The sequence below is a fragment of the Rhinolophus sinicus genome, chromosome X (genome assembly GCF_036562045.2).
Source record: "Rhinolophus sinicus isolate RSC01 chromosome X, ASM3656204v1, whole genome shotgun sequence".
Taxonomy (NCBI): domain Eukaryota; kingdom Metazoa; phylum Chordata; class Mammalia; order Chiroptera; family Rhinolophidae; genus Rhinolophus; species Rhinolophus sinicus.
In genome coordinates this window covers 91,766,013-91,784,788 of record NC_133768.1, presented here as the reverse complement: position 1 = coordinate 91,784,788, position 18,776 = coordinate 91,766,013, and the positions used below count along the sequence as shown (strand labels likewise).

General features: G+C 40.0%; 1 protein-coding gene across 5 annotated transcripts in view; it reads right to left on the bottom strand.

Moving 5' to 3' along the window:
- Window positions 1-18,776, bottom strand: part of OCRL (OCRL inositol polyphosphate-5-phosphatase) — a 65,075-nt gene that overhangs the window by 25,099 nt on the left and 21,200 nt on the right. For all 5 annotated transcript variants that reach the window (XM_074323274.1, XM_074323276.1, XM_074323275.1 and 2 more), the window contains exons 5-15: window positions 16,685-16,795; window positions 16,169-16,255; window positions 15,381-15,501; window positions 15,131-15,292; window positions 13,835-13,936; window positions 13,196-13,310; window positions 11,938-12,054; window positions 11,647-11,834; window positions 7,073-7,184; window positions 5,634-5,743; window positions 3,806-3,941 (exon numbers count right to left, since the gene is read on the bottom strand). In XM_074323274.1, coding sequence (XP_074179375.1) covers window positions 3,806-3,941; window positions 5,634-5,743; window positions 7,073-7,184; window positions 11,647-11,834; window positions 11,938-12,054; window positions 13,196-13,310; window positions 13,835-13,936; window positions 15,131-15,292; window positions 15,381-15,501; window positions 16,169-16,255; window positions 16,685-16,795 — 1,361 coding nt within the window. The remainder of the gene's footprint in view (window positions 1-3,805; window positions 3,942-5,633; window positions 5,744-7,072; window positions 7,185-11,646; window positions 11,835-11,937; window positions 12,055-13,195; window positions 13,311-13,834; window positions 13,937-15,130; window positions 15,293-15,380; window positions 15,502-16,168; window positions 16,256-16,684; window positions 16,796-18,776) is intronic.

The following is an 18,776-nucleotide window of genomic DNA, read 5'->3' as shown; positions in this document are numbered from 1 at the left end:
ACAAATTGAGAGTTACAAAATAGTCATGGGAATGTAAAGTAAAGCATAGGGAATATAATCAATAATATTGTAATGACTATGTATAGTGCCAGGTGGGTACTAGAGTAGTCAGGGGGATCACTTCTCAAATTATATAAATGTCTAACCACTATGCTGTACACCTGATGTAATGTACAGCATAGGGAATGTAGTCAATCATACTGTAATAGTGTTGTATGGTATCAGATGGTTGCTGGACTTATGGTCATCACTTCTTTAGGTACATAAATGTTGAATAACTATGGTATACACCTGAAACTGATATAATATTGTATGTTAGCTGTATTTTAATAAAAACATTAAAACAAGGAAAAAGTACAATGAGCTGGATCTTTATGTAATAACACGGACAGCTCTCCAAGACACACCACTGAATTAAAAAAAAAAGCAAGCTGCAGACCAATGCATATAGTATGAGATCATTTATGATATATACACATCAACAAACAAAACAATACTATACTGTCAGTGAGTAAACAGAAAAGCATATGCAAAGGTCTAGTACTGTAATGTCCAATATAATAGCGAGTAGTCCTTTAAATTACTTCAAAGTAAAGGAAATTGAAAATTCAGTTCTCAAAGTCACACTAGCCACACTTCAAGTGATAAATGGCCTCCTGAAGCTAGTAGCTAATGTACTCGACAGGATAGATCTGTCATCACAGAAAGACCTATTAGACAGTGGAGGCCTATAAAAATAAAAATCCATAAGAGTAGTTGGCCTGGCTGGGGAGTGGGATTTTGGGCAAAGGTGGGAATGGGGGATAGAACAGGAATTAAAGAACCTCACCCTTATCTGTAAAGTTTGCTTTTTTTTTCAATTTTAAAGACAAAGCCCTTTTGAATTCCTGTGTAATTTAAAGAGTACTGAAAACTAGAATGGTAGACCTTTATTAAAGATACACAAAAATACATAGGAAGTGTGGAAAAAATTTAAATATCCTGTTGGGAGCTCTGGATTAATGTGTATGGAGTATTACAAATATTCCAAAGTTCTGAAAAGAAATACAAACAAAAAAGCCAAGCATAGATGATTAAACCAAAAAGGTTAGTGTTTGGGGAAAGACATCCTTTTAAAAATGGATTAAGAGAACGCAAATGAAGAAAACAGGACACAGTGTGATATACAGATGATGTATTGCAGCACTGTACACCTGAAACCTATGTAACTTTACTAACAATTATCACACCAATAAACTTTAATTAAAAAACAAAAAAACAAAAAGAAAACAGAGCAGCCCACAAGCACAAACTAGAAATTAGTTGGGGCTAAAAGTAGTATCTGAGGGCATATCTAGTCAGTTCTTCTGAGCTATAGAGTCATTGTAAAGTTAGTGGAAAGAGCATCTACAGGGTTGGGAGTTAAACAGACCTAAGATTTGAATCTCAGGAATCGCAGCTGAATGCTCTTTAAAGAAGTTATCTAAATGCACTGGTTCTCCATTTGCTCATCTGCTAAATGAGAAATATTTAACTCAAAGCATTGTTAGAAGGAGTAAATGAGAGGTATGTAAATTGCCTGATACAGTTCCTGGCACATATTAGCTACTATTTGAGGAATACTTACTATTATTATTATTATTTTAAAATGTAAAAATAGACTAAAGTAAAGTCATGATTGCCTCAATAAAATTTAGACTCTATTCTAAGACCAAGAACTAATGTTTTACATAAAAGAAATGCCTCAAAGTCATTCCCCTTTAAGACAGGAGTAGGAAGGTGAGGGGATTAGAAAGCACAATCGGTAACCACAAGATTGCCATGAGGATACGAAAGTCAATTTGGGGAATGTAATCAATAATGTTGTAAAGATTTTGTAGGGTATCCGATGGACACTTGTCTTATTAGGGAGATCACCTCAGGGATGATGTAGATGCCTGATCACTGCACTGTACACCTGAAGCTGAAGCTGAACAATAATGAATGTCACTACAATTTTATATGTATGTGTGTGTATGTATATATATATATATATATATATATATATATATATATATATATATATATATATATATGTATGTGTGTGTATATAGTTACAAGAAGTGGAGTACAGCATTAGGAATAGAAACAGTGGAAATGTAATGGCTGTATGCGATGTCAGAGGGATAGTGGATGGGGGGAGGGGGGTTCACACAGTGTGAGGGATATAAATGATAAATGTCTAACTATTACATTGTTTTGTACTCCTGAAACTAATAAAAAATAAATGAAACATTTGAAAAAAAAGACAGGAGTAGGATAAAAAAAAACACACAGGAGTAGGATAAGGCATGTGGGTGATAGCCTATCTCAGAAGCCCCCAAAATTGACATATACAGAAGAAAGTAACCACCCTCCTATGCTTTTGGCATGTCTTTCCTCATTAATCCTCATAAGTAGGTATTATTTTATTCCCATTTTATAGAGGAGAAAACTGAGGCACAGGGATATTACATAAATTTTCCATGGTTACACAGAAAGTGGTTGAGCTGGGATGCAAATCTAAGCAGTCTAGTTATAAAGTCCATCCTATCAAGCAATGTACTATACATATTCTGACAGAATGTATGACTGCAAGTCTAGACAATCTATAAGAAATAATCTAAATGTACTAGCTGTCATTAATTAAATCAACAAGATCCCAAGATATAACCTGCATACTAATAACACACAGCTAGAAGATACAATGTGAAAACAAAAACTCTACTCACAACAGAGACAAAAAACAGCTAAATAACTGGCCATTAATTCAGCCCAGGAAACAACAGTGTTAAAGAAAAATTTTAAACCTGTGCTCCTGGATGTGAAGGGTTCACTAAAATAGGGCTGACAATACGCTTAACGTATATACAAATTTGACTGTATTTTTTTTTCAGATTTTTTTAGAACTTTATTTTTCAATTACAGTTGACATACAGTACTATATTTGTTTCAGGTGTACAACACAGTGACTAGACATTTATATAGCTTACAAGGTGATGACCCTGAAAAGTCTAGTACCCATCTAACATCATACATAGTTATTACAATATTATTGACCAATGGATTCCTTTGCTCCTGCTGTCCCCACCCCTCCAACTGGAATCTCTCTCCCGGTGCTTCCGCTCCTTACAAGTTATCTGATGAAAAGCTACTCATCCTTTAAAACCTAGCCGCTCTTTTTTACATAAGGACTTAAGAGGCTGTGGGGACAGAGTCCCAGAGAGCAATTTCCAGGCTCTCGGCCAGACATGGAAAGGTGCTGGCTTGGGTAGTAGATGGCCATCAGCTGTGACTAGTTGGCCATCAGCTATTACTGGTTAGCCACTAGCCACTGATATAACTGCCGTGGCTACGTTGGTTGGTTGGTTGGCAGAGAAGTAGCAGGCGGATTGCGCATCATGTGGCTCCTGCTTCCTGTGTCTCCAACCCAGTCGCCAGCGAGAATATAGTGGTATGACTCCCCTATCTATGGCTCCATGGGTATTCCTTTTTGGCCTCGCCATATCCTGTGTTCTTATGTGGGGAGCGGGAGCTGAGTCCCCGCATGACAGAGGCTAAAGCTACTTTCCAGCCATTATGCAGCATGAGAAACATCTCCGTCACTAAGAGGCCTGGAGCATTAAAAGCCATAGAAACAGCATTTTGAAGGGTCGAGGGCACTAACTTCTCAATGCTGCAAATGATTGTTTGGTTTTAGAAACATTTATGGATCACTGAACTACTACTGATCTGTTCTGAATGTAAACAGTGTTCTAAGAAAAGATACTTAATACACAAATAAGTGAAGGAACAAACAAGTGTTTACCCCAATATGGAAGAGGGCACTAACAGGCTTGTGGTCACTGGTTTTCAGTTCCATGTGACTCCGGTAATGAAGCTGATTAACATTTGTTCCTCTCCAAAGAATTCGGTCACACCAGGCTGGAACCCGACATTTCCCACTGCAAATAAAGAAAGGAATTATAAAAAGAACATACCACACAAGAGTGTAATACCTACCACACTGGTTCAGACCTAGGTTAGGCCCTCTTGTCACATACACTTGTCTTTTCTTAAAATCCCCAACTATTATCTTCCCTACTATATTATAAGCTCTGTGAAGGAAGTGTGTCTGCTTGTTTGCCACTGAATTCCCAGCCCCCAGCAAAGTATCTGTTGCAAAGTAGGTGTTCAATGAACAATTACCTAATGAATGAATAAACAGTGCTCCTAAGATTAGGATTACATCTTCAACAACCTTGTCCCATGGGAAAGTATAATAGTACCTTCTTAAAATATCCTCAGAAGTTCAGGATTATATTCAGCACACGTCCTCCTCCTTTGCTCTATGAACCGTAATGATACTTTGCAAAAGACAGACAACTAATAAAATCTAAAAATCCTATCCTGTATTCCCAGACTGGGCTTAAACTCTGGAGATTAGTAATAGTAGAATTTTTTCCTTTAAACCTGGGCTTTTATGGACAAGTCTAGCTTCTCCTACTAGAAATGAACTAACATCTAAGCATGCAATTCTGAACACATAACAGCACATAGAATACCAAAAGTAGGGAAAAAGCCCATTCATCCTTCTATTAAAATAAGTAACACCTTGTACACCTGATTCAGAAGGTGACACAAATAAGTTCTTTTTTTTTAAGTGTGTTTTTCCAGGACCCATCGGCTCCAAGTCAAGTAGTTGTTTCAGTCTAGTTGTGGAGGGCACAGCTCACAGTGGCCCATGTGGGGATCGAACTGGCAACCCTGTTGTTAAGAGCACCTTGCTCTAACCAACTGAGCTAACCAGCCACCCCACAAATAAGTTCTTATCAGTAGCTCTTCAGTTGACTCTCAAGTCAGGTGAGTGGAAGAAACAAGACCAGTGTACAGATCTTTTATCAGTGTCACTTTTCACTTGCTGACCGGCTCCTGTGGAGCACAGACTCCTCCCCACCACACTCTAGTGCTCTGTGAGTCTAAAGAAGCTGAATATGCCCAGGGATTCTCTCTTTCAAGCTGGGCTCTGCCAGCTAGGAAACCACAGGAAGCAAAGAAATAGATAGTAGGTGGAAGACAAATAGCTACCAGGAAGTACTGACAATGGCACTTTACTGGGAGTAATTAGGAAATTAAAGGGCTTCCCAGACTCGGTCTCAGCTTTCACTGGCAGTTGGAGAGATTGGACCCAGACATCATTATTTTTTAAAGTTCCGAAAGAGTTTCTAATGAGTACTCAGTATTGAGAACCACTGTGCTGGAAGAACCATTCAAGTCTCTTTGTTTTCATCTAATGGTGTCTTGAGTTAAATAGTTAAGAAACAGTTTGGAAAAAACAGAACAGGTAAATGGTAAGGAAATAGGGGCAAGATCAGGTATGTCAAAATCTAAGCAAGTCTGCTGAGGTGACAGAAATAAGGCACTGCAGGCAGCACATAAACTTCAACAGCCCTGACACAGAAGTTACACTTTTTAAAGATATGCTCACTTTTGAATACACATGAATTAAAAACTCTTCTGTAATAGCACTGAGGCATCAGATTTTTTATATCTGCTTCTGGAAAGACCTAAAAAATTCCTAGCCCTTCACCAGTATGGAGGGACAGAAATAAGATCAGGCCTTAACATATTCTACGAGGAGGTTCTTGTTACTTTACCTGGAATCCCATCGGTCAGTTTTAGAGTCATACTTATAAGTGGGGATAAACTTGATTTCCCCTTCAGTGAAGTCAGCAAACGCTTTTTTCTGTGTGCGCTGAATATTTAGCTAGAAATGGAAAGAAGCATCATATAAGCAGGGTAATACGAACTGAATATTAGGGACAATCAGGTTGATCAGCCATTTCTAAGTATCTAGTTCCACAGCCTTTGCAACTGTCAGAGTACATAAATAATTTCTGTACCTTACGAATTAAATCTTGCCATTCCAGTAACACATAAACTCACCAACAGATAGAATGCTCATTATGAGCATATCAGTAATTTTTTATTGCTATTAGTGGCCTGGTAAAAATGGAAAAATGAAATCTGAATAATCATAAATTCCCTGAAGGTGGACAGGAACTATCTAGCACAATTTTAATTTTAAAAAAAGCACACAAATATTGAGTGGATAATTCCAGAAGCCAAATTCAGTGAACAGTTATAAACTGTTTTGAAAGTTATCCTAAAATATTTTACTAGAATTACATAATACTCAGAGTTTATTCCAACTGGACACCCTTTGGAGGTGAGATAGAGGAAATCATACAAAGAAATTAGCCAGCCAACCTCAATGTGAAGAAAGACATGGCCAAGAAAGGTTCACTACAAAAATCATTCTACTGCAAAACTCCTGAATTTTGACTATGTAAGGTCAAAATTCTCACATAAAGATTTAAAGGTATTCAAATCAAGTTGAAACATTTTCTTCCCTTGAAAAAAAATTCACTTTTAGCAGCCAGTATTCATAAGCTGAAATAAAAATGCAAATCATGTGCTAGGTACTGAGGGAAATAAACAGAAAACTAGGTGACTGAATATCAAGTTTTATATGTTACCAAATAAATGCTTTCCCCCACAGGTTTTAACTATAACCCAGCTAGCCCCAACTTCTCAATCAGTTCCTATTAGACCACAGTCTGTGCTATTTGTCCCAGGCAAACTTCTCTTCTGTGCTTCCCAATCGCCTCACAGGGCCTCCCTTTCTTACCTCCAAGCTGTTGCTCAGCCTGCCAAGTCAATCAGAGAAGCTTTCCCTATTCCATCTGCCAAATCACATCAACATAGCTGAAGGCCCCCTTCCTCCAGGAAGTATTCTCCAATTCATCCTACCCATTCTCCAACTCATTGACACAAATCTCTTCTTGATAAAACTTTAATGAATAAACCTTATATGTACTCTTTATCACTATCGCTACCTCCCCTCCTGCCATCTAAGCGCTTAATAAAAGCACTACAAACCTGTGTGTATTCACTGCATCACTCATCACACTGTTTCCAAGATAATGAGACCTTTCCATCTATTCCTGGAGTGAGACACACCTCCCACATCTAACTCATAAACCTAACAATTTTATTTGCTATCTAGGGAAGTACCTATAAAATGAAAATTTACCTGGTCAAATTTCAAGAGTCTCTGAAGGTCATTCTTGCTAATAAGACTCTTCACTTCATTGGCATCAGGCATGCAAAGTCTATAGTTCAAATCTCCCAACCAGATGACAACACTGAGGATTAAGAAATACATGAACAGAAGTAGCAATAATTAGCATAAAAATCAATCAGAGAAGAATTGAGAGAAGAAAAATGGGTTGATTACTGATAAGGATTCATTTATCACTACTTGACAAGGAGTTGGAGCTGTAACTATCTTTTGGGGGCAAGTACTACGTATCAACACCTGAGAGGGACTAGGTATTACAAAATAGACAGGATAGGCTCTCCATACATGAAGAACAGATAGGGAAATACAGTATATGCATGGGATTCAGAAGCCAAGGAGTTAACTGCCTGAGAGAAAGAAGCATGTAGTTCATTTGCTGGACTAGCTTCAAAATTTTGCCTGGCTGCTTGCCAGGTCTCTAAGGGAAGAGAATTTGAACGTTTTCTGAATCTCTGAGCCCTCACGCTCTGCAGGGTCTCTGGTAAGGTCTGTGTGGTCTGAATGACAGCTCTCCCAGGCAGGGCTCACTAGCAAACATGGGTCCAGGGCTCTCCACACAGCCAATCTTTCTACTGCTGCCCCAGATCCAAATCCCAGGCAGGCAGGAGACTGGCATACTATGGGGTTCAGGTTCACGATGGGATCCTTGGGCCCACATTCACAGTAATAGGCACCTAGCTGTGCTGAAAACCTCACAGGTAAGACCCTGAAATTACCACAGCAAAATGGATTCTCCTGTGAGCTATCTTAAGTTCTGAATGAGTCTCTTTGCCAATCTAAAGTGCAACATGGAATTTCTGGAATCATGGGGAAATAAATTTATGGAATTTCAGGGCAACTTTATGACCATTAATATCAAGGCTTTGACTTTACCACTGTGAAAAAGAATCCCATATGATCCTAATTGTCGAGACAATATGGAAACAGGCCAATATCACTACCCTTCCCTACTCCTTCCTCCATTACCCTACTCTCTACTGATTCTAATACCCTAAATTATCTTTTGTTTTCCTACAAGTCCCGTCTCAAACCACTTATTCCAAACCACATCACCCTTTCAGAATTTCAATTACTAGTATTAATTTCTTTACAAGTAATCATTTTCTACCATCCAAGCCATTCCTCAACTGATTTCTGCTTCTATCCTTAATTAAGTCCCATTCTTTACTAACCTTTCTCTCATATTATACTATTGATCCACTGGGGTCTTTAAATCTTTGCCACACCTATTCTTAATGACAGCTATTAAAAAGAACAACGTAGCTCTATATACACTGGCTTGAAAATGATCCACGACAAATATAATATAGTCCTATATAAAAAGTATGTGTGTGTTTGTAGGTGCATAGAGAAAAGTCTAGAACAGCATTATTCAAAAGAAATACAATGCACATCATGAATGTAATTTTAAATTTTCTAGTAATTGCATTTAAAAGGTAAGAGAAACAAGTGAAATAACTTTAACAATAAATTTCATTTAACTCAATATATCCAAGTCAATATTTAAAAATGTAGATATTTTACATATTTTCCTTCTCTGAAATCCCCTGTATTTTTGCTTACAGCACATCTCAATTCGGACTAGCTGCTTTCTAATATCCTTAGCCACCCATGGCTACTGGCTGTCATATTGAACTGTGTAATGCAGGGTCTCAGCTCCCGCTGCCCGCACAAGAACACAGGATATGGTGAGGCCAAAAAGGAACAACAACGGAGCCATAGATAGGGGAGTTCATACCACTATATTCTCGATGGCAGCTGGTCGAGACGCAAAAGCAAACACCCACCAGTACCCCAATGAGGGGTCTTCCTGCACCCCAGTCTCGCTGGCGGCTGGGTGAGACACAGGAAGTAGGATCAACAGAATCCGCAATCCACAATCCACTTGCTAACAGCACTTGCTAGCCACAATCCACTGTGCACTTCCCTGCCAACCAACCCACCCCCTAGCGTAGCCATGGCAGTTATATTAGTGGCTAATGGCCAACCAGTGACAGCTGATGGCCACCCAGCTACAGTAGATGGCCATCTGATTACAGCTGATGGCCATCTAATAACCGAGCCAGCACCTTTCCACGTGAGGCCGAGAGCCTAGAAACTGTTCTCTGGGACTCTGTTCCCACAGAATGCATAGACCTAGAAGGATACATACCGTGTGTGGGGACAGAGCCAGGAGTGCAGTTTCCAGGCTCTCAGCCTCACATAGAAAGGTGCTGGCTCAGGTAGTAAATGTTCATCAACTGTGATTGGATGGCCATCAGCTGTGGCTACTTGGCCGTCAGCTGTAACCAGTGAGCCATTGGCCACTAATATAACTGCTGTGGCTACGCTAGCAGAAAATGGGGGCGAGCAAGAAGATGGTGGCTGAGCTAACAAGAGCGGATTGTAGAGAGGCGGATGCCGCCAGAGAGAATATAGTGATATGACTCCCCTACTTATGGCTCCGTGGGTGTTCCTTTTTGGCCTCACCATATTCTGCGTTCTCTTGTGGGGAGTGGGAGCAGAGACCCCGCCGGACGCCCTGCACGACACATGGCGTAGTTGGCAGGATATGGTGCCGGCCACGGCTCTCAGAAGAGTGGTGGAGCAGTTTGTGTGTATGAACACTCAGTCTCTGGAAGACCAGGAGGAACAGCTGCCGGAGAGTTGGACCCCCGTGGAGGGGTGGGAGGATGTGGACAGTTCTCCCACCAGCACAGGAAAAGCCATGTAGCTGCTGGAGAGCTGGATCTCCGTGGAGGGTTGGGAAGCCATGGACGGTTCCCCAACCAGCATAGACCGGAGAAAGCAAAGGTCGTTGCAGCCCTGTGGGGTGGGAAGTTCCTGCTCAGGCAGCCCGGATGAGGGACTTGTCCCAGGAGGAAAGGCTTGCTGAGTCCTCCGTGGGAGATGCGGGTGAGGTCAAGGTCATCCCTCACCCCCAGGACATCCCTGGTGAATGACTATGGACTATGGGGAATTGCCTTCCATCCCTAATTTAATGGACCGCTTGACTGTTTGGGAACATACCACCACGTAGTGGAACTGGCGGATGTTTGTTTTTGTGCCTTGACCGGCCACCATCGAGAATATGTAAGCACCTTGATTGTGAGTCGCTGTTGTTCCAGCACGGTACCCTGAGAGGCCCAGAGAGAGTGGCAGTGCCCTGAGAGCCCTGGCTGAGTCAAGGAAGTCTGGCTGTGCCCAGAGAGAGTGGCAGTGCCCTGAGAGCCCTGGCTGAGTCAAGGAAGTCTGGCTGTGCCCAGAGAGAGTGGCAGTGCCCTGAGAGACCCTGGCTGTGTCCGGGAAAACTGGTGGTACCCTAAGAAGCCCAGAAAGTCTGGCTGTGCCCAAAAGTACTGGTGGTGCCCTGAGAAACCCTGGCTGTGCCCAGAGAGCTTGGCTGTGTCCAAAATATTGCATTCACTTCCAGGCTCCTCGCACAGGGCCCCTCGCGGAAGACGCCTGTCATGTAGATTGTGAGGCGAGAGCCTGTAGGGGTGGAGTATGGGGACAGAGCCCCAGAAAGCAGTTTCCAGGCTCTCGGCCTCACATAGAAAGGTGCTGGCTCAGGTAGTAAATGGCCATCAACTGTGATTGCATGGCCATCAGCTGTGGCTAGTTGGCTGTCAGCTGTAACCAGTGAGCCACTGGCCACTAATATAACTGCTGTGGCTACGCTAGCAGAAAATGGGGGTGAGCAAGAAGATGGTGGCTGAGCTAACAAGAACGGATTGCAGAGAGGCGGATGCCGCCAGAGAGAATATAGTGATATGACTCCCCTACTTATGGCTCTGTGGGTGTTCCTTTTTGGCCTCACCATATCCTGCGTTCTCTTGTGGGGAGCGGGAGCAGAGACCCCGCCAGACACCCCGCACGACACCGTGTTTCCCTGAAAATAAGACCTAACCGGACAATCAGCTCTAATGTGTCTTTGGGAGCAAAAATTAATATAAGACCGGGTCTTATATTATATAAGACCCAGTCTTGTATTGTATTGTATTATATCATACCTGGTATTATACTACACCTGGTATTATATTATATTTTATAATACAAGACCCAGTCTTATAGTAAAATAAGACTGGGTCTTATACTAATTTTTGCTCCAAAAGACACATTAGAGCTAATTGTCTAGCTAGGTCTTATTTTCAGGGAAACAGGGTACCAGGCTTTTGACAGTGGTTTCCTCTGGACAGAGGGACTGGCTAGGGAGAGTAGAGGATAAGAAATGAGGGATTTTTACTTTTATCTTTTATTATATTTACAATGCACATTTCTGTGTTGCAATAAAAAACAGTAAAAATTGACTCCAATTGACAGACCCCTCCTGTATTACCCTAGTACCCTCTAACAGAACTAACCTTTTCTCTGATAGCAAATCTAATTTCTCTGCTTCAGTGAATCCGGTATTCCTCAAAAATCCTCTCCTTTGACACCCCAATCCCTAAATGGTAATCCTTCACTCTTTACAGTTCTAGTTTGTCACTACGTTCAATCTCTTCTCAGCTCTATTATTCAAAGTTAAAGGAAACTTAACCACTCACTCATGTTTCATGATGTTCAGCTGCGGGAGGGCCTGATTTGGGACCACAAAACTCATTCGTGCACAGATGTCCTTATAATCTTGATTCCTTCTCTCAAAGTCCTCCACATGGGCAGCCAAGTGGGAGTTGACAATGCAAAAGGTAGTGTTGTGAAATACAAATCTCACAGCTACCCCACCCTTGTTTCCCTGTTGGCAAAAGTATTCACATTTAGTACAACGACACAAATGGCAATTAAATTTCACACGGACATAAATAATAATAATCAAGCTCATTTCCAAAGGTACTCACCATTTTCCCCATGATTCCAGTTCCAACTGTTTCTGTAGCAACATCACGGATATATCGCCAATGATCCTTTCTGGCAAATATCAGGAGCATCATCCCAACAAGACGAACTAGTTGAACCTATGAGTTCCAGGAAATTAGAAAAGGTTCATGTTAATACCACTCTTTTTAGATACTACATAGCTGATTTCCCACAACTAATATTCCACCAAGAAGACATAACGATGCCCAAATCTGAATCCAAATCATTTAATTTCCCAGTGGATCCCATAAAGAGAAAATAAAATTTCTCTGGGGAAGCTCTAATCTGGCTCTGACCAGTAAGAGTTAAATGTCTTTGGGGACAATGAGTACACTCAGCTCTAGACCCATTTTTCAAATCACTTTCTAGCCTATAGGGAGTAGGGAGCATTAAAAATTCAAATAATAAAGAGAAAACCTCTATCCAAGCTTGTTCCTTTTGCTCCTCCTTGTTTCTGATTTTCAACTTCCTAAGAAATTTACCTTTATAAAACAGCAATCCTTTTTATTTTGATTATTTTAAGTCTGTGAACTAGAGCTAGTAGAAATAGATCTGAAATATGTATTAGCCAGGGACTTATATGAGAGAAATAACATCATCAGGAGCTTTATAACCTAAATTAACTGTTAGAAGATACAGACGAAAATTACTTAAACAGACGACTCGTTTTAAAGGTTTTAGTGCGGTAGCCTTGCAATTAAAATAACTCTCTGGTAGCCTCTACCTTGTGCCTTCTAAAGACCAACAAATTGGCCCACCTTGTTAAAGTCAACACTACTCTTGACTTACAACCAAGTTTAGAACTCATTTAAATTCCACAACACTTCTATTCTTGCTTTGATTCCAAAGCACACCATATGCACCTACATGCTTCAAACTGCTTTTCTGTAAAGCATCTAGTTCTGACAGTGTCAGTGAACAATTTCAATCTTAAACTCTTATTGCACAGGTCAGTTACCTTAAATGTAATCATTTTGAGTTAATTATTGTTATGAGAACAAAATTACTTTTTTTCTCCTAAAAGCTACCTGAGCAATGAAAATATAGGACCAGAAAGCTCAGGGAATATTTTTTCTCTAGGAAACAGGTATAAAAAGGATTAGTCTGCCATATTCCAGTATTACAAATGGGAAAGAATTCAACTAAACCGTTCTTTTGGAACAAGTTATAGACAACAGAATAAGTTCTAGGGAGTTCTATTCAGTCATGTACTAAAAAAGATAATTAAATATGGCTTACTTTCTTGTACTTGGCTTTGGAATGCAAACCCCTTTCCACAGCCATGGACCACTCTTGTTCCTTCACAGATTCAAAGTAGAAAAAGGCTTCTGTACTCAAGTCCAGCTCTTGGAATCTGAGAAGCAAGAGGATGTGAGATCTATACATATCCCATAATTATCTTTGACTAGCTTCTGTCCCATTTTGAGACAAGTGAAAAAGGGAATGGGATAAATTTCATAGAACTCCTCTGTTGACCCAGGTGATCAGTAAGGACAAGTAGCTTTCTTTTCCAAAGACTCTCCACAAGTATATGCACAGGCTAGGCAAGATGTAAACAAAAAAACCTCCACAAAGGAAAACAGTAGAGCTCTGCTTATATATCTTAGGAATCATCACTGTTAGAACTGAACACATGTTTCAATTTCTATGAAGAATATAGTTTTCTATGCGTTTTGAGAGGACTAGATGGTTCCTTACACTATTTTATCTGTTCCTTTCTGATCTCACACATTTGACCCACAAGTTAATTCTCACTTATAGTCTATAGTAGGTTTTCACCAAATAATTTTTTTTTCTTAAAAAAAAAAAAAGAATGCAAAATGTCATGTAAACTAACACCAAACAGAGCCAAAAGGAAATTCCAGATGTGTTCTTTACCCAATGCAGTAGATATCAGGAGGATTCGGATCACAGTTCAGCCAAGGTTCTAACCCACTGTCTGGAGACTGGCCATTCACGTTCCAAGTTCCAACAAAAAACCTAATACATAATACCAAAAATAATGTGAAAACAAAGGTCAAGAATGAACCAACAGAAGTTTTCTCATCACTTCTATACAAGTGTAGGTTCACAATAAACCAACATAATAATTTCTCAAATGTTTTGCCACACACCTAAGAAAAACCTCCTGCAGAGGTTTTTGTAGAACACAAAGGCAGTGAACTTATTCTCTGTACGTTTTATATCAGGTGAACCTACAGAGAGGAACCAAGTATCTATTTAAAAAACACAAAGTTAATTGCTCTACCACATTTCCTTTCAATTAAACTATATCCAAACTCACATTTGAAGGGAAAGCTTGCGGATGGGAAAGAGATATCTTCATGCTGTAAGCATGCCTAATATAGGTATCTGTTCTGTAAGGAGCTGTAGTTGAATCCCAAAACTCATGCCCTGAAGGATTACAGGGATATCTGAGTAGGAAATTCAGTTGAGGTAGATAGAGTATTAAAGGGGAAAGCAGAAGGGAAAACTCATGATTGTCTTAACTGTCTACATACAAATATAAGCATGATGGGGAAATGAAGAATTGGAGGTTTTAACATAGGAATACAGTTATGATTGAATTAGAATAAATGAAGCATAATGGGATAGCAGATGGGACTGGAATCTTGGACTAGAAGGGTACATGCTCTTCACAAATAACAAAGAAAAGTGTTACTGCTTTGTACATTGGGATACACGCCAGGCCACACCATACCACACACCACACACACTGGGTCCAGAAAAGAAGGTATCAACAAGTAAAGGTGACATGAAAAATATGATACAGAGGAAAGAATCCAAGACAGACCGCCCCTTCAAGAGGATCAGGTGAAACCTTATTTAGTTAACTAGCGAAGTTAAGTTAAGATCAAGTGGTAATGGTGGACTTTAATTTTCCAATATTGGTGGGAAAAAAATCCAGCAGGTGTCTGACAGAAAAAGACACTTGCTTACGGAATGTGCTAGGGGACAATTCTCTAGTGCATGTGAGCTTGATTTGGTTCTCTAAGAGTTGATAGCAACATTAATAGGCATGGCATAAATTGTAGCATTTACATTATTTTGATTACCTTGAATCAGTTGACCATTGCTTTTTATTATGCTTTCATTCTTAATTAAGCTAATTAAACTAACAACTACCAAAAGGCCATTTTCTGCTATACCTCAGTAAGTATAAAAATGACTAACCTGAAAGCCTGAATGTTGACATATTCTTTCTCTCGCTTTGCCAGGATATGTTTGATGAGACCCTCCCGCTGTCCAGACTGGGTATTTGGTACAAAGAGCTTCCGCATGGTGTTGGTCACTTTGGGCTGTTCCTTGTTAGAAGCTTCTTTGTCACGTGGAAGCCTAGCAAATAAATGAGAAATTCAAAAGTGAAACTGCCTAAAATAAAAAAGTCTCCTACATTGAAAATATGTTTTGACATAGGACTTACATTCTATTCATTGAAGGGGGTGGGGGTGGGGGCTCCCGATGAATCCCCATAGGTTGATTTTGTAAATTTATTTTCTTGTCCAAATTCATAGATGAAAAATTATCCTCAAATCCAAGAAGCCCTGAAAGACACAGAACCCAGCACCAAAGGAGGGAGAAATAACGTCCAACTTAGCCAGTATAGATAAGGCTTTCTTTGATCAGTGGTTTTGATTTGATCACTATTTGCTCAATGGCAAATACCAAACAAAAAGTTGAGAACTTTGGAGGAAGAAGCACATCTGTACCGAAAGCACTGCCATATTAACTAGATCAATAGTAAGTTACATTAATTTGGACCTTAAATAACGAGTGCTAACATTTATTGAAGACTTAGCACAATGCCTGGTTGATCATAAGGGATTATATCATTATCTCACATAAGACCCTATGAGGTCAGTGCTATTAAAATTTTTCCATGTTACAGAAAGAAATGGAAGCTAAGAGTTGTTGAGTAACTTAACCAAGGTCATGTAACTAGTAAGTCGTAGAATTGGGGATTCAAACCCAGGCAGTGTAGCCCTGGAGCCTGCATTTTTTACCACACTACTAAGCTCGCTCCTGAAGAGCTAACATTCCACAGAAAGGATCAAGAGTGCACATTAGTTAGTGGGCATGGACTCCATAAAACAACTCTATAGGAGGTGTCTGACATTGACATTAATCCACATTATGTTATCTGTCCAGATAAAAATCTGTTGACTCTGCAATGATCAAAGCAACCAGGGAAAAAAAGAATCTTTTCAGTACCTGAAAACACAGGTTTGTCCTTAGTGTCTAATTTCTGGTACCAGCTGGATGAGTCCTTTTGCTCTGGAACAAGAAGCTGTAACTGTGCTGGAGAGGTAAGGGTCATGGTCAGAAACCCGGGGGCCCTTCATTGAGTGGAATTTACCACACCCAAAAGTCATTCTCTCAGCACTCCTCAAATGCAGGGGCCAGCAGCATTCTTGAATGTAAAGGAAGAGACTAAGAAAATGAGGGCAGCTCGGGGATCATCTGGGGGCAGAAGGCAGATTACAGCCTACAGTAAGCTGTCCATGCCATGACACCGAAGATTCTGGAAATTGGCTCAGTGTCATTAAAGTTGAATAAGACTTGTTCCCTAACCCAGCCCTAGGGTCATTCCTGAATTAAAAAAAAATCAGCTATCAAGGTTCAGGGGATGAGGTATACTTTGCTCATGGCCATTTGCCTCTGTATCAGCATGTCAGAATTTCATTCCCATTCAGATAGTAGAAAGAAAACTGCTGAATCTTGAGTTACCTTCCTGAGCAGCAAGGACCTCTGACAGGAACTTCAAACAGTGTTCCTCATCAGGGATTTCAAAGTGGCGCTCTCTGGTCCAGTCCCCCTGAACCCGAATTTTGCAGCCACCTAAAATGAATGGAAATCCAGACATATATAGCTTTAGAACACAATGTTTTCTTGGGATCATATTCTCAACTTACTAGTGTAACAGAAAGTCCATATAACAAATATTCCAGACCTCTAATGTAGGAAGTATGTCTACAAGATCAAGGGATTCAGTGTGGTGGTGGTGGTGGTAGTGGGGTGATGCAGGATTGGGGGTGATGCAGAGAGGGATATCTAAGGGGCTGATAACTGTGTCAATGAGTAGCCCAGTATAATGATATGATACATACTAAAATCATAGTTTCCTAGGTTCTGATATATCTTTCAGATATTAATGTGGGAACTTTCAAATTCTAGCAAAGTATCATTTCCCCAGCCACCCTCCTTCCATCTCTTAGCTGGAAATTCCTACCATTTCAAATCCAGATCATATAGTAAGAGTTTCTGAAGCATGAAGGAAATAAAAGAAATAGGATGGTTTGTTCCTAGGTATAGATCATACATAGGCAATTGAATTTACAAACTAATTAAAAAAGAAAAGAACAGTGGGAATGGTTGGAATCATTCTAAAAAGCACCATCTATACATCATTACAAGTGTATATGTATGCCTTGAATAAACTTACAAAAGCAATATAATAATGACCTATGTCTAGGAGTAGTCTGGTTTAAGTATAACCAATTGGGAAACAGTATAATTAGAGGCAAATTTATCTAGGACTTCAGTTTCTTATGTATACAACATACTACCTCCCTTTTTCTGATGCCCTCTAGTTATCATCTGTATCATTTGTCTGGATATGGTGATCCAGGAAACCTACGTATGTACTTCTTTACATTTTAACTGATTTATTACACGTGTTGCTTTCTCAGGCCCCCAGAAACTATAAGCTCCTTAAGAGCAAGAGGCAGGGAACACATACAAGTTATCCAGCACAACACTTTTGATGGTCTCCTGGGGTTTGTCCGGGACTGAGGGGCTTCTTAGGACTCAGGACTTCCAAAGCTAAGACCAGGAACATCCCAGGCAAACAGGGATGGTTGGTCACCTTACTGATGACAATGACAGACTTCGCAGACAGAAGACATTGAATAAATGACTATTTAACTGGACTCTTTCACACTTGTAAGTAACAAAGAGATGAGAAAATCAAATGAAAATCCTAGTTTCTTAAGGTGGAAATCCACTTCTGAACCTTTGAGTCTTTTTTTCCTTAAGTTTCTATCTTCATAGATTTAGTGATCAGAAGAAAAGAGGCAAAACTAGAGAAATAAATGAAAAAGAAGGCATCCAAGTGAACCAGAAATAAGAAATTCATGAGGTGCCACTCACTGTAAGGAGGAGGAAAGAAAAAAGAGCATGAATAAAGACTGTCAATTAGGAGCAGCCTTGAAATACAGGGGAAAACTCCTTCAGGGTACAAGTAGTCCTTTCTTTCTCAGATCATTTATATTAAAAGCAGTAAAAAATAAATAAGAGAAGTTTCTATCTGATAGAAATTTAGAACAATAACACATAGTTTCTCTCTCACACAATCCTTGAAAGATATATTTTAGCAAATATAAAAAAATAAACTAACCCACTTAACAGACAGAAGATTCCAGAAATTGCTTACAAAATAACACTAGATGCTTTCTCACCACACTGCATGGGAAAGAGGACAAATTACCCCACAACCCAACCTCCTAATCAGCTCCTCTCCAAAACCATTGGGACTCTTTGTGATCAGCAAACACTTTTAGTTCCTCAACTTCTCCTCTGAACATTCCCTGCATCTCTCAGTGGTTTCCAACTATGGCTGCTATTAGAATTACCAGGGGTACTTTTAGAAAATACTGACACTTGGGCCCCACCCCAGGCCAATAAAACATAGTCTCTGGGAATGAAGCCCAGATACTGGTAGTTTTTAAAATATTCCCTGAGTGATTCTATCGTGCATCCGGATTGAAAATCAGAGTCACCTGCAAATGTCTGGTGCAAATGGGAGCAGCAATCCCCCTAT